The following is a 20,942-nucleotide window of genomic DNA, read 5'->3' on the forward strand; positions in this document are numbered from 1 at the left end:
CTTCTATTTACGTAAAATATCTGATTACTTCTTCCGCCTCTGGTTCACCAGGTGACTTCAGTTCCATTTGTCCTGCGCACATGTTGTTACCTGCAACTTGCCCCGTAGCTGCATCTCATTAAGTCTCTCAGTGTAGAGAGGAGCGTTTTCATGCTGGAGCATCGGCTTGCATTTAAATTGTATGACTTTCAGTAATATTTAGCAAAATATTCATACACATATTCCGTTTATCTTAGTCGAATAATAACATCTTGATATAATATTTCTTGTAATGGCTGCTCACAAAGTTCAAGACAGGTCAAATCTTTACGTGCTGCTACAATGATGTTCTGTGACACGAAGAGACAAATTTGTGGGCTGGTTCCTCGAGACCACTCCCGTCCCTTTATCTTATAAATATCGTGGGGGATCTATTCATTTTGATTGCAAAGGGAGAGGGCGCCTTCATTGCAAACATACATTCTCTTATTTTAGTGTAACTTCTTGTTATCTAACCCAACATCAAATGGAGACGAAAGACAATTCATTGCAACAGGTAGGCTATCTTTTTATTGCCATCTCTCTGCAATTGGGTAATGCCAAGTTTTAGTTTTCCAACACTTAATGGAAACTTTAAATGCTGTTTCTATCTTTTCACTTTATTTTTACCATTCAAATGCAAGACAAACGGAAGGAAAATTTTCTAAATGAATGAAACAAGCTAAATAATGAACATGTTTTGGCAGTTTTAATGGACTCTCTAACCATAAAGTTTAAAGATCAAAGTCTATCTTTTTTTGTTTTTCAGGTGGAGCTAAACCATCCCAGTGGGGATGCAGCGTAAGTGAAATCAAATGCAGTCTTCTCTTGATGTTTACAGGCATTTGTGCATATCCAGTATTTTAATGTCTTGTCAGTTACATGTGATAATAAAACAGAATCCTGAGGAAATATCTTCAGAAATATGAAATCTATTCATTGTAATGCAGCACACACACACTAGAGGCCAGTAGAGATATGTTAGTGATACCTTGCTCCTTAACCTGTCCTCAAATCTGCATTGACCCAACTCAGTTTAATCCACTAATACACATGTTTACACAGAAATACAATGAAAATAAGTGAAGGCTGAAGTTTTTTCATAGTGACATTTGTGATGATTCTGTACTCCCAAATGCTTATGCATGACCTGCTGTCGGATTCACATATGTCTGTTGGGATGTAGCTGCCTAACATTAATTTGCCAATCTTTCATCCAGATCCTCTAAAATGGATCTGGAGACTGCACTGAGGGAATGCAACACTGCCCTCGAACTTTTTCTGAACAACAGGTTCGCCGATGCCCTGGCTTTTCTAAAACCCTGGTTAGTACCGACACTCATAACAAACTCCAGCTGACTTTGGATGTGTATATTCAGCTGTTTCACACTGCTGGTACTACTCTCATTGTTAGTTAAAAGCGTTTGATTACTTTTGTAATTGTTTCGTACTTTACCACTTGGAATATTAAATGATCAACAATCATTGCATTTGTCCCCCTCAGGAAGAGTCAGAGCATGTACCACGCAATGGGCTATAGCAGCATCTTGGTGATGCAGGCAGGCATGACCTTTGAACCAAAGGACATGGACGCTGCCATGACGTCATTGAGAGAATCCCTGCAGACATGTCAGAGGTATGGTGAAATAGTTCAACGATCGCAAAAAAAAAAGAGTCAAGTTTATGTACTTGTATTTCCATAAAGTTCATAATTCTACATTGGGACAGCACAGGGATTTCTAAAGTTAGAAAATTAGTCATACATGAAAAACAGTTGAATTCACAGATCATTTGCTCTAGAGAATAGAGACTCTGTCCTGTTACATCTCACATGGTCTGTTAACTTGCCACCATCCACTGTGTGTTCTTTAACGTCACAAGATTTCGGAAGAAAACTGGAATAGTGGAGACTCTGACCAGCCTGTGGTATAGACAACCAGCTGACAGTCTGACAGAGGGTGAGTGATGAACTACTGTATCTTCTGACTGTACTCCTTAGAGAATATACATTTATATATACACTTGATATGTTGACTCACAGGAGGCTCAAAAGAATTTGAGTAGCAAATGGACTTGTAAATGATCAGATATAAGATCCAAGATCTGGATGCCTGTCATTGATGAATAGGGAAAAAAGCACGATAAGCAAATATGTACATGTACATACATGGCATAAATGTGCTAATTTTTTTTTTTTGACATTACAAGAAAATGCAATTTGTTGTGGCCTATAATATTAATTAGTGACAAGTGCGGTGTCTTTAACACAGTGTGTTGCTGCTTGATGTCAACACGACCTCTCTGCTGATAATTTCCTCTGAATACTTTTCACCAATAATCTCCTTTGCTCATTTCTTTATTCCTAAAGCAATGTTGTATTCTTTGCTTTCAACCCACCCTGTGGCATTAATTTCCGTTTACAGAAGAGATGCACGCAGAGCTGTGCTATGCTGAGGTTCTGCTGCAGAAGGCGGCTCTCACCTTCCTGGATGAGAGTATAATCGGCTTCATCAAAGGAGGGATGAGAATCCGAAACAGTTATCAGATTTACAAGTGAGTAGCTTGGCGGGGACTTCTGTTGTGGGGGAATGATGCTTGAAAGATGATGGAAAAAATGGAGAAAACATTATCATATTGATGTGAATTCTAGTGCATTTAAAATGTCATCTCTCCAACCAGGGATTGCCAGGCCATGGCAGCTGCCACCGAAGACCCAGAAAAACAGAAGAGTACGCACATTCATTTTAGGGGAGGTGTCAACATGGGCATTGGATCATTTAATCTGGTGAGAGCTATAGAAAGCATGTAATACTAAAGCTAGGTCATTTGTCAGTGGATTATTTTAAGGACAAATGAATACTCACTGTTAATTTGCAGTGTGATAGAACATTTAAACTCCATTTTTGCACTGCTATAGTAATCCTGTGTTAAATTGTATCCCTTTTTTTGTTATCAGATGCTGTCCCTGCTTCCGTCCAGAGTCCTCAGACTGATGGAGTTTTTGGGTTTCTCAGGAGACAGGGTAGGTCTCCTGAACCCATTTCTTGTCATAATTCAGTAATGGTGTTTTAAAAGTAAAGGTTTTTAATGTCAGATCAAATAATCATTTGCTAATTACCTCACAGGAGTTGGGTTTGTCAGAACTGAGACAGGGAGCAGCCGGCAACAGCCTGCGCTCTATCCTCAGCACCCTGACTCTGATGATGTTTCATCTCTACATCACAGTGATACTCGGTGAGCACGCTGTAGGGCGGGACTGCAGTTTCTTACAGATTTAAATGCCTAATTCATTAATTGGGATGTTTTAATGGTCTGCAATGATTTCAATGCTCTCTTATTCTTCCCTTAGGTACTGGTGAAGCAAACCTTACTGAGGCTGAAGCTCTGCTTGAACCCTACATTGAAAAGTTCCCTAACGTGAGCAGTTTGTTTTGCTGATTCTGAATGATGGCAGATGTTGTATTTTATTGCCTCACTCAGTGAAATTGCATTATTTTGTATTAATGTATTTGTATTTTGTCCATAGGGAGCCCTCATTCTTTTCTACATTGCAAGGATTGCTTTGCTCAAAGGAAACTTCACATTTGTGAGTACTGATAATGTCTCGTGAATGTGTCTTAGCTCATGTTGTTGCAGTGAAAGAGAACTGAGTTTGAGCTTCTGTGCAGGCTCAGGAGAAGTTCCTGGCATGTATCGCAGCACAGCAAGAGTGGCGTCAGATTCACCACCTGTGTTACTGGGAGCTGATGTGGGCGTACTCCTTCGAACAAAACTGGAAGGAGGCTTATCGATACGCTGACCTTCTCTGCAAGGAGAGCAAGTGGTCCCAGGTATCTAATGTAACCCTTTCTCCTTTTTGCCTTGTGGTCAAATTACCTGATGTACCTTCTGTATTTCTGTTTTTCCCCCTTTATAACAAGATGTTTGCTCCTTTCTCGTAGGCTATCTATGTATTCCAGAAAGCTGCCATCTTGAGCATGCTCCCAGAGGAAGAAGTGACTAAACTGGGAGAAAATGTGGTGGAATTATTCAGGTGTGCAAGGGAGAGGACAATAATTTATCACTACAATTGGGTAGTGTATTTATTAATGCAATAACTTGAGAACTTGTGGTCTTTAGGCAGGTGGAAGGACTCAGATTGAGAATTGCTGGGAAATCGATTCCGACTGAGAAGTTTGCAGCAAGGAAGGCCCAGCGATACTCTTCCGCTAACCCTGTGAAATTGGTCGTCCCTGCCTTGGTGAGAGCATGTGCACGCTCTTTACTTTCAGTGAATTAAAAAAATCATTAGACCATTTTAAACAACTCATCTTTTTGTCACAGGAAATGATGTATGTGTGGAACGGCTTCACAGTAGTTGGCAAAAGACCTGAGCTGACTCGAAGCATCTTGACCACCTTGGAAAAAGCAGAGGAGCAGCTCAGAAACGATCGAAGTGAGAGGAACAACAGACCTTTAATAAACACTTTGGTAACTTTGGTAACTAAAAAATCTATTACAAAGTGAAACTAACAAGCATTTTGTTTAACGTGTAGACCCATCAGAGTATCACCTGGATGACCAGTGTGTTGTCCTGCTGCTAAAGGGCTTGTGTCTAAGACAGTTGGGCCGTCTGGTCCAGGCTGAGCTCTGCTTCAACAACGTCATTTCAAGGTGAGGTCATCTTAACGCACAGCCCTGAAGAGAATTTGATCACTCAAGAACTCAGTTGGCATCAGAAAATTCACTTTTATAATAGTGTGTTCATAGTCTTATCAGGATGGGAATTTCAATAGAACCATTTCTTTTCCAAGAGCTTGTCAAATTAGTGTTTCTAAAGTTTGAAGATAAATTTAGTGTCATTTTCCGAACACTACTGAATAGACCCACTGAATTGATTTCCATTGTATTCATTTATTTTGCAGTGAAAATGATCTCAAGCATGAAAACTATCTGGTGCCTTTTACCATGTATGAGCTGGGCCTTTTGCACAAGCAGAAAGGCGACATCAACACGGCCATCACAGTGATTGAAAATGCAAAGTAAGTGTTTTCAGCCAATCCATGTTTGTATTTATAAGTTAGCTTCTGGATGTTGTCTTCGCTTAAAATCAAGGCTGAAATTCCCAAAATGACGAAATATAACTGCTCATAACCTGGAACTGAATTTAAGTTTCTTAGGCAAAGAAAGCTGTGTCCCTTACAGAAATAATTATACGATATTTGCTTCCAACATTAAGTGTATCCCACAAGTCACTACAAGATTATTTCACAGGTTGGACGCTTTATAGCTGTGAATCCTACCTAAATTATTATTATGTGTATTCATGTACAGCAACAACCTACACTGAACAGTTGATGCAAAAGTGGAAAAATCCCTAAAGCGTTTGTATTGCATTGTTTATCATAGCACCAGCACTTCCTTTTATTGCTGTTTAGATTTCACCTTGAGTTGATCCCTTGCCATTGTAGTGAATGTTGTTTTTGCTGGGGAGTCCTGTGAAGGGAAAATAATGTGCAAACATGGATTGCAAAGTAGAGGCTACTAGCTATTTCTAGAAGCATCTGTTCTAACATATTACACAAGGTGCTAAAAAGTGATCTCATTTGTAGGATGAACTACAAAGACTACAGCATGGAGTCTAGGCTACACTTTCGCATCCATGCAGCGCTCAACACCATGGGCTCCTTTTCAGCCAAACTTCCGCCTTCACGTACACCGGCTTAAAGGAAGCCATGGCAGGAAACCTGACAAAGAAGAGGGTAAAAACCTGACACGTCGTCTCTCAACCCTGTTTGCCTGGTCCAAAATCTCATTGAGAGCAAGAACCTGGCCTCGGGTGGTGAACTTGTATGAACTGCCTTAAGATGACTTTATTTCCAGTGAATTACACTAGAACTTGTCAGCACCAGAACAACAGAAACTGAAAAGGGTTATAGATGGTAATTCAAAGTTTGAGATTATTTAACTTGTTTTGCTGTTTTTTTGTTTTTTTTGTTGTTGTTTTTTTTTCCATGAGATTAATCTGATTTCAACATTTTAAGGATGCTGATATTTTTTATAAGATCTAATGTCCAAGTGCAGTTTGAACCATCTTCTTGTAAATACTTGTTCATTTTCTTCATCATGTACTGTATGAATTGCTCTGCTTTGGTAAATATTATTAACTGAATAAATCTTCTGGATAAACTTATGTCCTGTACTTAATGGTGACATGAAATATAAGGTATTTGAGAGTTTTTTTCAGGACATTTAATCACTGAACTAAACTCTTTCTCGAAGGGCTTATCAGTACTGTGTGATAAATTAATTTTCTTCAAAAAGTTCTATACAAGCCTTGATTCAAAATTCATCTGTGTATATGAGAAATATACAAATAAATACAGGGATAGTAGTAGAAGCATATTTCTCAGTTGTGACACATTTAAAAGGAACTTTTAAAATTGTTTAATTTAAATAACAGAGTGACACCCAAAGGGGTAAAATTGTCCAGTATTTCTCAAAGACTCAGAAGAGTAAAAGCCATGCTTTAAATAAATTTTACTGATAGCCCTGCACTTTTACTTAAGTAGGATTTTTACCTGTATATACTTAAATATTTTTTATTAGTACTGGTAATTTATCTTCAGTGAAGGAAATCTAAATCTTCCACTACTGACCATTTAACGTGCATCTTTTTCCCCACTTATTGAAAATAAACACACACAGTGAGATAGACTGCCTTTGAAGAAACACGGTGCACAGTCCATTGTAATTATTATTAAGGTGTTTCTCCGAGACTGCTGTCAGTGCTGGTGACCACGTGGTATGCGAGAGCTGATCAGCTGACTCTGCCGGGAGAGGAAGGGGAAAGAAGATGGAAGGGAACAGAGACGAAGCTGAAAAATGTATAAATATAGCGACAAAAGCCCTAGAAGCCGGAGACAAGGAGAAAGCGGTGAAGTTTCTCAACAAAGCAGAGAAGCTGTACCCAACTGACAGAGCCAAAGGTAACACCGTTTGTAGTTGTTTAGCCGGACAGAGCTAGCCCAGCACAGCTCCGTATGTACTTTAAATTACCAGGTGTTAGCATGTAACTGATGTTTGTTAACATACCTCACGGTTTAAGCTCACAGCATGTCACCAGTTGACCAGTGGTTACAAATAGGTGTGTCATAAGGTAATGTTAGTCAAGAGTTAAACTTGGTTTAGAGACAGGAAATAAAGCAACATCCGAGTTAGCTCAGTGGAAGGCCTAGCGTTGTGTTGGCTAACCTAGCTTGCGCTTCGCTCTCTGTACATTCAGGTTTTTAAAAGGTGAAGTTAAGCTAATAAGTCGTTGAAGATTGCCAATAGTGAAGCACGGGGAGGCTTCATAATATTAGCAGCTAACACAAACTAACTACACCACTTGTAAAACGAAACATCAATCCACAATCGAGCAGTGTTAACGCTAGCTGTCGCTCGGTTTAGCGTCTTAAAGATTAGTTGACCTTTGAAGAGATTTAATTGTACTCTTAACTCAAAAAAACAGCCTGCGTTATTAATGCTGCTGTGTAAAAGCTGTGTATTTTGTCGGGATTTCGGTGAGGACAGAGCACACAAGTGGAGCTTGGGGATGGATGTAGGGCGAGCAGTTCATGTTGTCCAGGCCACAGAGCTAAGTGCCAATCCTTTAATTGAATGATCGACCCGGAGAGAGCCTCGAAGTATGGGCTAATCCAGGACACAACTGTCTCTGGGAGGACAGTAAACGGGTGTGTAGTAAGGCTGACGGGTGTTGTGGATTGTAGCTCTAATAGGATCTTAAATATACAATATTGTGACTGACCTATAGCTCCTCAGTTGTTAAATTGTAACTTGCCAGTTGAAATGGAAAGTATTGAGATGCACAATGTTGTTCTGTGTCTGCATAATATTTGCTTGCACCCTCAGTTTTAACTGTGTGTGTGTGTGTTCATTCAGGTGTGTTTGTGTGTCTGTCTGTCTGTGTAAGCACTAATGACAGTCCCCAAGCTGCCCACACGGAGCTAGTAGATAACTGTCTTGCCAAGGCTGGACCTTGAAAAACTAAGTGGCATGTAAGAGCACACACATGGCCACCAATCTGCAGCTCAGAAAGCTCAGTTTTCAGATTTTTGAGCAAATATTCAAGGAACTCAAGTATACATGCACACTGCAGGATGTATGCTGAAATGTAAAGTGATAAGTGATGTACACTGAAAGACTGTGCAATAAATATGTACCATATGAAAGGGTATTATGCAAAAGAGAAGACATAAACAAAAGGTGTTAAACTAGGTGGCAAGGCTGTACTGCCTGAGGAGTATAGATGTTTTACAAAGAAATGTACATTGAGTGCGTATTGAAGGGAGCAGGTGAGTTAGGGGTGCGTGTTGGGTTCACTAGATTGATGCCCTGGCTAGATTAGAGTTCACAATCTTGATTGCTTGGTTTGCTGGTATGAAACAGTGGAGGGAGTTTGTAACTGCTCATAACTGTTCAGATATCTTGCTAATAGACAGACTGACAATATAACAGAAAAATAACCTTGTGAGTGACAATGCTATTAGCTTTTTATATTGAAGAACATATCCTGCTATTGATATAATTCAGATTTTAATTGAATAATATGAAAAAAAGAATTGAACATTACATTCCTTTAGTAGTTCATATTACCTTTGCAGCCATGGCTGCCTTTACACTGCTACCTATTAAAGCCAGTGACTCTCTGAATCTGCTGGTGTGGGATGCTTTCCCATTCATGCAGAAGGCTTGACAAGATTGCTGCCTAACTGACAGAGAGAGGTTTTACATGTGCACTGGAACTGCGCAAATGCAATATGTGAATAGGTCTGGCTGGGGGCGACAAGGTAGTGTGCTACATCCACTGGTGTTGCAATCCTTCATGAGGGGTTGACAGGAGAAGCAGGCACCTGCACATCGGCATTCCTCGAGGCAGTTAAGAACACAAAACACTTGCACTTCATGGTTACCAACTGGCTCTGTTAACTCAGAATTTTACATTCTGCAGTGGACGTGCTCACATTAAAGAGGGAAGACAGTCAATAATTCATCAATATACAGCATCAAGAGAAGTGTATTTGATACAAGATTAAACTGTTGTTCACGGGGGGAGGGGGGGGGGGCAAATCGGGGGGTTGCACCTGCAAAAATGTAAGATTCAGCATGCAAAAACTGTCGAATGTATACCACTGGAATACAGAGCAGAATGATAGAAATAGTTGAAATATACAGTAAACCTTACACTGTTGACTTTTTCAAAATGTTAAGTTGCCTCAAGGGCGATGGGAAAGGAGGATTATGGTTGTGTAAGAGGAAATAGTTGTGCACTTATATTTCATGAGAATAAAGTGTATAACAATGAATAATGCATTGATAAAGTATTCAGCACATTATGTGAGTTAAAGGCATTTCTGCTGCCAAACCAGAGATAATAGCCTCTGTGACATAGATACAATGTAAATAAGATACAAGGGACAAATTTTAAGTGAATGTGAATTTAAAGTCCTCACTACCTGTCAATATGGCACAGTGGACATATTTTGTCTTTATACAATCATCAGCTCAATGATTGTCTGCACTGTGTCCTTTGTTGGGCTGTAGTTGAATAGTGCATTAGTCTAGATTATACTAGTTGTCGTCAGTGAATTGTGCAACAGTAACTTTGTTTATCATTGACAGCTTGGTAATGGTCAACCAGCCACCTCCTGGTTAGGAATTGGAGTTAGCTGATATTTGAAAAACTGGGTCTGTAAATAAAATGGTGTGGTTGATTTTGCAGCATTAACTTGTTAACCCACAAATCTCAGTTCATTAAGGCCCTCTGGCAATACGCTGCTGTACAGTCACATCATGTTGGGGACGATGCATGATTTGCTGTAACGTATGTGTAAAACCCAACATGGCAGTAATGAAATGAAAATGTACATGAAATCAAATTTGTCATGTGTAAAGGAGGAAAGACGGGTGACCAAAAAGAGGTCAAGGAGGTTTACGTTTAGCCTCAGTTACTGCAGGCTGCACAGGTTGACCCGCTGAAAAATATCATCTTTCGTTCCCTGTCCCTCAGTACAGTCACCTGGAACTGATGGCTGATGTTGAGTTTAGACTTTGACTGTGTGATTTCTTGGTTTGATGTACTTGCAAGTCATGTCTTCTCCCACTGTGCACTCACAACCTTCTTCACCGGGTGACTGCAGCCAGTGCTTCATTATAGTTTTGCCAATGTTCCAAATTAGATTCTGTTGGCTGTTTTCTTGGCCCAAATGTGGACTTTTTCTTTTATTGACTAAGTCTTAAATGAAGAGATTTTAAAGTCTGAATGTTCTAGCTAGATCTCATCAGGTAAAAGTGTACTTTACAATTTGGAAATATGCTTGAAAATCTTTTTAACTGTACATGAATGATTTTTAGATTCTTAAACATCACCCACCAAAGTGGCCTGTGGCATCAAAGGACTCACTTGCTACCATGAGTCTGTACCTGTAATTGACAGGTGTTCAGCTCTTTCCATGGCAAGGACGCCAATGTTCATTGTGAGTTAGTGTGTGGCAGATTTACATTGTGTGAAATCACTCATCAGATCATTTGCTCTTCAAGTCTTGTTGCTGCAATTTTAAAGCTTTTCTCGTGCATATATTTATGTGACAGGTTTCACTTCAGGAAGCTGTTAAAAAGTTGAACACATAGAAGACACTGAAGAGGATGATTTGTCATTTAATAGATCTTTTAGCTTATGACTTCTTCCCTCCTGCGTCTTCAGCTTTGTTGGATGCATTAACGAAGAATGGGAGCTCAACAGGAAATGGCGCATATCGAAGGAGACCAGCAGAAAGCTCAGAAAGCTCTGGTGCCCAGCCAGAAAGGGAAAGCCAAGATTCTGGTGGAGGTGATGTTTCTAAAGGCTTCACCAAAGACCAGGTTGAAGGTGTGCAAAGGTGAGAATTTAAGCGTTCACTAGGTCTCCCCTTTTATTGTTGTATTTCTTTTTCCAATAGTTGGTACTGTAACCTTCCCTCTTCAGTCGACCATTTTGGTGCTTTCTTACAATTGGCCCTGTGGCAGTAGCATTGTTTCTATCACACTTAATCTGACTTTTCATCTGCGGCTGAAGCACGACACTGTAGTCTCTGCAGTGTTGTGCACACAGACATTGCTATGGGAACCTCTTCAGCTTGATCTGTTGCCCATGAGGGGAGAGTGAGAGACATGTAGCGGTGTGAATTAGATACCAGGTAACCACTACATGCTCTAATTTTAGTCAGTCATCCTTTACCCTGGTGTTTTTAGACTAAATCCTTTGAGGAAGTGTCAGTTAGTTAAAAATTGCATCATGTCTTCTAAGACAAAGTAAGATTGGCTGTGTACTGTGTTTACCTCATCAGTCCTATTCCAGTCATGAGTCAAGATCGGTAATAACTCAGTATTATTGACTTTTAGTATATCATGATGATTTGATCATATGGTTATATTATTGCTTAATTTAGTTGTCCAATTCAATGATTTCCAGCAAGTTGTAATCAAAATCTAACAAAATGGATTATTATGTCTGATGTCTGCATAAGAGCTGAACACAGTTTATTTAATTGAGCATCAATTTGTTTATTCTATATTTGATTTTTCATACATTTGCTATTTTGTGATGCATATTGATATCTGAAAAATATTGATATTCATTTTGTAATATTGATTTCAATCACTTAGCCTGGCCCTAATGCCCAGCCAGTGTCTGCTCTAATCTTGCATCCATAATTGATAAAGTATACGTGTCATTCATATGTAAAAGTTTTAAAAATTTAGATTTTATTCCTCTCTACCTGAGGTGACCTTTTGTATAGCCTAGTTTAGAATTATTTTTGCTCAAAGCTCTTGTTTTTTCACTTGAATATGTGTCATGTTAGCTTGCCAGAGCTGACAGATGTGTAGTTTGGTTTGATAACAAATTTCCACCTGCACGTGCATCTTCAAGTATTTGTAAACGGGCTACTCATCTATAGGGATCTTCTGTTTTTCCTTTGTATAATGTCAGGTGTTGGAATTAAAATCAAATTAGAAAATCACAGAGGATATAAAACGAGCTGCTGTGATATCAAAAGTTTGGTAAGTCTGAACTATTTTCCTCTAATGCGCTTTAACAGTGACCTTCAATGTCACTCACCTGTGTGACTAAGGCAAAAACCATCAACATGTCACTTTCAGTTGCAATCTAACCATCCATCCGCTATTGGTCAAAAAGTGAAAAAGAAACCAGCACTAAGGGCAGAGACATGACCTGCCTTTCGAGTATATTCCACAGTACATTTTTTTCACCTTCTGTCCCTCTCCTCCAGGATAAAGCGGTGTAAGGACTACTATGAAGTGCTGGGTGTCAGTAAAGAAGCCAATGAGGATGAGCTCAAGAAAGCCTACAGGAAACTAGCGCTCAAGTTCCATCCTGACAAAAATCATGCACCTGGAGCAACAGAGGCCTTTAAAAGTAAGTTTGCTCCTTTTTATAATTTGGTGCTTATGTATTGTAAACATGTGATATTGAAAATATATCAGCTTGTTTGTTGTTTTTAACTTGAGAAGTTTTTACAATCGCCTGCGAATCCAGTGGGACTACACAAAACAGCAGTTGTTTCAAAACTTTGTCAATAAAACATGTGACCCAAGCCGTTGAATATCTAATCATTGATATCCTGACTATTTCCTTCTCCAGAGATTGGTAATGCATATGCAGTGCTGAGCAACCCAGACAAAAGACGGCAGTATGACGTGACGGGATCGGAGGAGCTAAGCACCCCCGGTCACTCACACGGAGGAGGCTTTGACTTCCACAGGGGCTTTGAAGCTGACATCACTCCTGAGGACCTCTTCAACATGTTCTTTGGAGGCGGCTTCCCCTCCTGTAAGTGAGCACTTACGTGCATATAGATTCAGACAGACACAAAGGCCATTGCTACTGATGAGTTTACATAATTTTCCACTTATCTATTACTTATTTAAGCTTACTTATGACCATACTGCCTTGTAATATATAAATATTTTGTCTTTGAGGAATCTAATCATCTATTCTTGTGATGCCATGTTTTCAAATTAGTATCTCTGGATTTCTTTTGCACTTTTATTGGTTCAATCACAGCACTCACACACATTTGGAAGATTCAATGGACTTCCTCATGTGATAGAAGAAATCCACAGATGCCAAATGCACCTGAATTTGGCTCTCTTTAGAGCTTAATTTGTGACCAACAGGATATAGTACCTCTAGACAAGTGCTCTCAGCAATATGCTAAAGTTGGTTCTGGAAATTAGTATGTTTTTAAAGTCAGACTTATAGCTCTTTTCTTTGTTGGGATACTGGGTGCACTTTTGTTTACTCTAATTACACATCTGACCCGATTTTCCTCATAATGTAGAGCAGTATGTACTGTATGTATGTATGTATGTATGTATGAACATGTACTTGACATATTCCATACCTTTTGAATTTGACCTCACACTATTTCCACCTACAGCAAGTGCACACACTTTTAACAACGGCAGGACGAGTTACAGCCATCAGACAGATTATCGCCAAGAGAGAACAGAAGAAAGAGGAGATGTATGTAAATGGGTTCAGACTTTGTGTCTTGAATTTTTTGAAGACACATGAATTTAACATTATTTGCTCGTGTAATATTACAGTTTTAGTTGATACACATCAATGCTACATGTGTTAATTGCACAATTTATTGCTTGAGTTGTTGTACTGTGTTTGTCTCTAGGGTGGTTTCTCAATGTTTATCCAGCTGATGCCCATCGTGGTCCTGATTTTAGTGTCAATACTGAGCCAGATGATGGTTTCCCCTCCACCTTACAGCCTCTACTCTAGACCGTAAGTGCACACACAGCTAATCACAAAACGTATACGCAGCATTCACTTCTTCACCTCTCAGATCTTTAGTGCTGATTACTTCTAATTTCATGATTGGTTTACCTGTCAAAGCTGACACAGTATTTTGTCTTTTGTACAAGCAGAGCCATCTGAAAAACATCTGTAAACTTTGTGTCATACGGTGTTGTTATCTCATCTTAATGTAGTGCTTCTTTCACATTTGTGTTCACTATATATACTGGATATATTAACCACTGTTTTCTCAGTTCTTTCCAGAAAATGTGATCTGCAATTTACAAAACAGACATAAAGATACAATAAAATACCATCAGGATTCAACATGTGGAAGATTACTACAGTTGTCAGAGTTGTCAGAGTTGTCAGAATTTCACAGCTTATACCTCCCCCATCTCTTCCAGGTCCACGGGTCAGACCGTAAAACGGCAGACAGAAAACCTGCGTGTCGACTATTACGTCACTAGAGACTTCAAGTCAGAGTATAAGGGCTCTGCGCTGCAGCAGATTGAGAAAAATGTGGAGGAGGACTATGTAGCAAATGTCAGAAATAACTGCTGGAAGGAGAGACAGACAAGTGAGTGGTTAAATACACCCTCAGAACTAGCTTACTGAATTCAGTAATCGTATCTGCTGTTCACTTTTTTTATCAGCACTCTCTTGTTTAATCACTCACATTGTGTTCCTGCTTGTCTCATCCAGAAACAGACCTGCTGTATGCCGCTAAGGTATACAGAGACGACCGAATGCGCAAGAAGGCCGAGCTCATGACCATGGATAACTGCCGGGAGCTGGACAGACTAAATAACCTGTTCAGAGGCGGATGAGTTGGACGCTTTTAGATTATGTAAATGTATATTAATAGATGTGTATGTTCATGTTTTTTTAAGGAAGAGTCTTTACACTAGGAGCAAAAACTTAATGAAATAATATAGCTCTATTGTTGAGGTTTTAAAATGTCCCTCTCCTCGTATCCCTCCACCAACTTCTCTTCTTCCTCACTCCAGCCTGACCCCAGGAATCGCCTTGTTACAACTTTATAAACCAATCTACACACACTGTAGAAAGCCCCAGACATTTTCTTTTGTTTACTCTGCTTTTCTTGTGTTTTTTTCCTGGAAACAAGGACAAGGACACTTGATTGTGTAAAGGCATGTGCTTCGAGTAGTGAGAGGCATTCTGCATAAGAAAATCACTCTCTTAAGATCAACCAACAGCTTTTGTCATCAAAAAGCTTGATGACATGCTTGACATGAATATAAGCTGTCCTCCAGCCAAATCCTTTTTTCTTTTTTTTTCTTTTTTTTTTTTTTGAAGAACACAGAACGCAAAGAAGAAGACAAAGAACACGCAATGCTTCTTTTAGCTTCCTACTCAACTCCAAGTGCGGATGAAGACCAGTGAATCATAAAGAGTTTTGCCACTAGAGAACATTTTTATGTTGTCCACTTCAGAATGTGAAGGTGGTTGGGACTTAACATGGAAGGACACTGAAACTGTCATTCATTAATGGTTGTACATTTTCATTTTGGAATGTTTGAAAATTATGCAGTTATTTAAGTAACTATAGAAGAAAAGGTTTTTCTTCAATGCTCGCCTAATCATTTAAATAAAGTAAAATTATTACCATAGACTGGATGTATTTGTTTCTCTGAGTCAGATGTTAAAGACTTGGTTCAATCAAATTACAAAAAAATAAACATTTTTTTCACCTATGTCAAGTGGTATGAATCCGTGGAAACAGTTTTGCTTTTATTTGTCCATGTTTTTAAACTTGTTCCTTAAATTTCTGTAGCTGCCTAAATCAGCTGAGGATATTTCTTTGGTACAAAATGGAGCTGCAGCGATTAGCCAATCAATTAGTTGATCTACAGAATATTAATCTGCAACTGTTTTGATAATTGAGTAATAATTGTAGTCATTCTTCCAGCAATATTTATAAAATTTGCTGGTTACAGCTTTCAGATGTGAGGGTTTGATGTTTTTCTTTGTAATATCTGATTGTAAACTGAATATATTTGGGAAATTACTATTTTCTAACATTTTATAGACAAGGTGATTAATTGAGAAATTAAAATGACCTGAAATATTGTTTTTGTACAACACTAAAATCAATATTTAAAATAGATTTGCTTTGAAAAAAAAAGATATTCAATGATCATAAAAGGATACAAAAACATGTGGAATGCAATTAATAACGACAAGAAAGGAAAGGGTTTTAGTTATAGTAGTATTCCTTTCAGTGTTTCAAAGTACACTTTAATTTCATGCTTGAACTGGTGACTATTGGGTTATATTATGAGTATAATATATAACATATATTGAAATTGGATTTCCTTTCAGACCAGTTGCATTTATGGATGTAAAATGCATCATATAGAATGAGAAAATTTACAATAACAGCATGACTTCTATCCACATCATTAGTCTCAAATTAATATCTTTTTGTACATAACACATATACATGTTCAACATCAACCCAGATGAATTTAACATAAATCAATTCATAAAATAAATGTTAATTTGTTTCTGTGCCATTATTACAGAGTACGCAGGAGTAAGACAGAACATTTGTTATAGTAACTCCAAATCAATTCCCAATTAATGTTCTCAAAGTGATTCCCAGACTTGTATTTTTATTTACTGACGTTGCATCATCTCCATTGGTTTATCAGCGGTCACATGACAGCGTCAAACCCGGAAACGACGACCACTGCTGCAGCTGTCTAAAATCGTACCTCCTAGGAGCCTTGGACATGAAATGAAAACAAGCTGAAGTGAAACCTGAGATGCCATCCAGACGACATCTTGAGGAATAAAATCATCCAAAATTAAAACCGACGTGCCGGGAAACGGCCCTGACGTGAGGTGGATTATGCTCTACCACAGCTACACCTGTGTTTTTCTGTTGGCTTCGTTCTCCTGCGGATGTTTCCCACATGTGTCTGCCTACAAACAAGAGCCAGAGACTCCAGACTGGAGGATGACTCTGAAAACTATTCGTAACGGAATACACAAGATTGACACGTACCTGAACGCAGCACTGGACTTGTTTGGGGGCGATGACGGGCTGTGTCATTATAGGTGCAGTGATGGTAAACCAACTAACTTTTTACGTCCTAAAACTTTAAAACTTTTCTCAAAGTGAACAACTGATCTTGCGAACTACAGGTGCATCGAAGAACACTAACAGTGGCTGTGTTTTATTTTAGTGTCCGGACCCAAGTATCATGCATGCTGATTTACTGACACATCTCAACTGTGCTTTTGCCTGTTCTGTCTAGTCAATATCATAGGGCTATGGATCATTAGTAAGAGACAAACGTATTGAGAGTAATATAGTATTATGTTGTAATATGTTGAGTTTATGCCGCTGTTGGGAGCTATACCATACATTATACATTATACATTACCCCGCCCCCCCGGGTGGCACAGTAAGCCATTAAACGGTCTGTACTGATGTGTTTATCTCTGACAACAAGATAACTGTCGGTGGCAGAACAAGAAACATCTTCACCTTTGCTCCTGTCTCACAGGTTATAAGCCGGTGCCTCGTCCTGGGTACAAGCAGCCACCACCCAACGGTTGTGGCTCCCCACTGTTTGGATTCCAGGTAGTGTGACAAAAGTTTGTGGGTTTCTTGTGTGCCTGTGCCACACAAAGTGGGTTGTCATTCCAGCTGATAGCTTTAGCTTTTTTTTTTTCGCAAATGATGTGTACACACTACACAACATATGTAGTCCACAAAATAAGAGACAATGTGGTTATAAAAATGGAGCCCAACTAACAAATCTGCCATGCTGATATTAGCTTCAGATATATCAGGTTATGTCTGTCAACTGAATGCCATTAGTATGTTTCATAGTTTGTCCACCAACCAGCGATGACAAGTCTTTCAGCCGTAGATTTCACTCAGAACATGCAATACTGTGCAAAAGCTTTAGGCACCAAAAGTAAAGTGAGGAGGCTTTCAAAGATAATGCCATGACTAGTTCTTATTTATCAGTTAACCTCATACAAAGTGCAGTAAACAGGAAAAATCTAAATCAATATTTTGTGTGACCACCATTTGCCTTTAAAACAGCACCACTTCTCCTCAGTATCTTCAGTCAGACTATAGTAGAAAATACCAAAAATAAACAGACAAATAGCTACCTTTTTTATATTACTGCTTTTTTCATGTGTTTGAGTGATGTTGAGTTATATTCTATATATGGTATTAAACCTACTGGGACTAAAAAAGTCAGTGTACTATGCCTTTTGTCGTCTTTGACACATATTTTTACCAACTAACCACTGAGTCAAATCCAAAACACACTGATTACAAACATGTTGTTTCCAGTTTGACATAGGCATCCCTTCCATGACCAAATGCTGTAACCAACATGATCGCTGCTATGACACCTGTGGCAGAGAGAAGCACGACTGCGATGAGGAGTTCCAGGACTGTCTCGAGACCATCTGCAGGAACGTGCAAAGAACTCTGGGATTGGCCCAGAGTGTCCAAGGTGAGAGGCTGAGTCACTTGCTATGACCCAATTCCATACAACACACTAATCTTAATGATAATGTTTTTGCACTGAGTATATAAGAAATTAACATTCATAACTGTTTTATTCTATCAGGAAATGATACACTTGATCTCTGTGAGGTTAATCAAACTACTATCAAACTTTGTTGAGATATTTCTGCACCTGCCATACACTATTACATTTATTTTTTGCAGGTGTGAGCAGCTCTATTTTATTTGTGCATTGTGCTGGTTGGTGACCAACAGTAACAGTTGTAACATACAGTATGTCCAGCAGAGGGTGGGAGAGAGCTTTATTTGAAACACTGCAATCTGTGTTACCTGGATGACCTTAATCCGTGCTATCTGGATCACAGTCAGTCTAATAAACCTGAGTTTTAAATGTAGTAGTAATCTACAATAAAATCTGTATTTGATCAAAACTGTATGCTGTAAAGTGAGAAGGTAGCAGGTGCATGTTTTTGAACAAACTCACCTTTCCACTGTTGTGTGTTTGCTCATGTTCTTCCTCTGGTTCTTTCTTTTCATCTTGGCAGCTTGTGAGTCGGCGGTGACTCTGCTGTTTGACGCTGTTATGCACATGGGATGTAAGCCATACCTGGACAGCCAGAGAGAGTCCTGTGTGTGTCAGTATGAAGTGAAGCGGGAACTGTGACACTGCAACAGGAACAAGACTGTAAAACAGACTGGTTCAAAAGCACAACAGTGACAGAAGGACACTGGCAATAAACTTTTCTTTCAGACTTGTAGATTTTCTCAGGGATAGAGTGTCGATAGGTGTTGCACTTCTGTTAGACAAGTGAATGTGAAATTACCTTAGTTTTTAGAGTGGACAATTAATATCTTTCCTGTGCAGTTGATTATTTATATTTTGTCAATACTGTGTAATGTGCTAACACCTTGTTTCCATGGACTAGAAACAGGTTGTTAATGGTTTCCACAGCTAAGCCTGTGTATTTTAGTCAGTGTACAGCAGGTCAGCTGAACATGTGCATTTAGCGTTTTGTCTACAGGCAGCAGGAATACAAAAATTACATTTTCAGTAATATATTAGTGATAAATAAATATTTTCTTAGGTGTATATGAAGCAGTTTTTTTCTAATAGGCAACTGCTTTTAAACTCAGCACAAGAAACTAACTCTTTATTTACTTACTTTGTCTTTATTTCTCGCTATAATTGGCAAGAAATTATTATTGCAGGAAGATTTCAAGAAATTATTTATAATAACAGACCGCAAAATAAAACATTATTGCCCAGTCCCTTCTCCCATGCACCTAATAGGAACATCTGAGTAAAGAATGGCACTAAAGCAATTTTCTTTCCTACATAGACTTATCACATTGAGGGGAATGCACTGGTGAGCTCAGTTTATGTAAATGTGACAACGCTGTGGAGAAAAACTCAACAAAATTTTCAAGTTGTAAAATGTTTATGATGGTTAATTTAGGAAAATAACCTAGAAATCCCCATTACTATTGTTCCAGATTTATCATTTCATATATCACTGAACAATATTTTGGGATTTTGAACTGTTATTTTGATTAAAACAAGTTGTGAGGTGCATTTTTTCACACAAGAAGAGCTAGAGGTGGGCACAGCTAAAAGCAGCACAAGAGCAGAGTAGGACATCTTAACAAGGCAGAGTTTGGGACACACCACACGCAAGAAAACACTGCACTTAAACATTTGTCAGGATTATGTGAGCACTATCAAAAAGAGGAATCGGTGGAGTATGTATTTTTTTCACTGCAAATAAATTTTCAAATACTTTTGAGAAAAATAAATGTGTGTGTGTGTGTACTTGTAAATGCTATAACAATAGTAGTGGTCCTATATAGTGACGGCCAAAAAAGTCCATTTTTATTTTTTATAGTGCCAATTCACAACATAAGTTATCTCAAGGAATTTTTCAAATAGAAACGGGCTGTTTGAGGGCTTTTAAAACTTGATTTAAGAGTTAGGGTTAGGATTAGGTTTAGGTTAGGATTAGGCATTCATTTGTGATGGTTAGGGTAGGGTAAGGGGCTTTGTGTGTGTGTGTGTGTGTGTGAGAGACATGTCTTTCTGTTATCTACCCTACCTTCATTGCTTTAAATAGTACAAAAATAGTAGAAACACCAGTGCGGCAGCCGACAGACAAAATGCTACGTTGCTAGCCAACAGAGTAAAGATGTTCAATGATGTTCGTTGATGATGTTCAATATAGTAAGTCCTCACTTTCTTCAAATGGCATTTTGAGGGTTAGAATTAGGTCAGGTGTGTGCGTGTGTTTGGGAGGAATATTGGGAAATTGTACTCAAGTTAATTTCAGTCAGGCACTTTGCAGTCTGTGCATGCAACTGATAATTACAATTACACCCGGTTGGCAGAACGAAGAACTCCTAGCTAAGACTAATGCAGTCTAATAGTCCTGCAATTTTTAATATTCTTAAAATTGTTGATTCAGCTGTATTATCATTTTTGGATGATGTAGTGCTGATGGGCTGCTTTACATTGTAAAGCCTACCTTCATTGCTATGAATGGGACAGAATAGTAG

The 20,942-nt window shown here is 38.8% G+C and overlaps 3 protein-coding genes across 3 annotated transcripts; all 3 read left to right on the plus strand.

Moving 5' to 3' along the window:
* Positions 1-1,245: 1,245 nt before the first annotated feature.
* Positions 1,246-5,992, plus strand: LOC111236640 (tetratricopeptide repeat protein 39B-like). The gene is made up of 16 exons (XM_022765455.1): positions 1,246-1,343; positions 1,523-1,654; positions 1,900-1,976; positions 2,442-2,571; positions 2,698-2,803; positions 2,975-3,040; positions 3,144-3,252; positions 3,368-3,435; positions 3,545-3,604; positions 3,687-3,848; positions 3,960-4,051; positions 4,138-4,258; positions 4,342-4,453; positions 4,554-4,671; positions 4,923-5,039; positions 5,610-5,992. The coding sequence occupies exons 1-16, from the start codon at positions 1,249-1,251 to the stop codon at positions 5,722-5,724; spliced, it is 1,680 nt and encodes a 559-aa protein (XP_022621176.1). The 5' UTR covers positions 1,246-1,248; the 3' UTR covers positions 5,725-5,992.
* An 821-nt stretch (positions 5,993-6,813) lies between these two features.
* dnajb14 (DnaJ heat shock protein family (Hsp40) member B14) lies at positions 6,814-15,181 on the plus strand. The gene is made up of 8 exons (XM_022765437.1): positions 6,814-6,986; positions 10,763-10,937; positions 12,330-12,475; positions 12,701-12,889; positions 13,500-13,585; positions 13,749-13,858; positions 14,278-14,450; positions 14,576-15,181. Exons 1-8 carry the CDS (start codon positions 6,854-6,856, stop codon positions 14,698-14,700), a joined length of 1,137 nt encoding a protein of 378 aa, XP_022621158.1. The 5' UTR covers positions 6,814-6,853; the 3' UTR covers positions 14,701-15,181.
* Positions 15,182-16,583: 1,402 nt separating this feature from the next.
* On the plus strand, positions 16,584-20,153 carry LOC111236628 (group XIIA secretory phospholipase A2-like). The gene is made up of 4 exons (XM_022765440.1): positions 16,584-16,968; positions 17,410-17,486; positions 18,216-18,381; positions 18,941-20,153. Exons 1-4 carry the CDS (start codon positions 16,749-16,751, stop codon positions 19,057-19,059), a joined length of 582 nt encoding a protein of 193 aa, XP_022621161.1. The 5' UTR covers positions 16,584-16,748; the 3' UTR covers positions 19,060-20,153.
* The last annotated feature ends 789 nt before the right edge of the window (positions 20,154-20,942 follow it).

This window comes from Seriola dumerili, unplaced genomic scaffold, assembly GCF_002260705.1.
Source record: "Seriola dumerili isolate Sdu_G_001 unplaced genomic scaffold, Sdu_1.0 BDQW01000686.1, whole genome shotgun sequence".
In the NCBI taxonomy this organism is placed as follows: domain Eukaryota; kingdom Metazoa; phylum Chordata; class Actinopteri; order Carangiformes; family Carangidae; genus Seriola; species Seriola dumerili.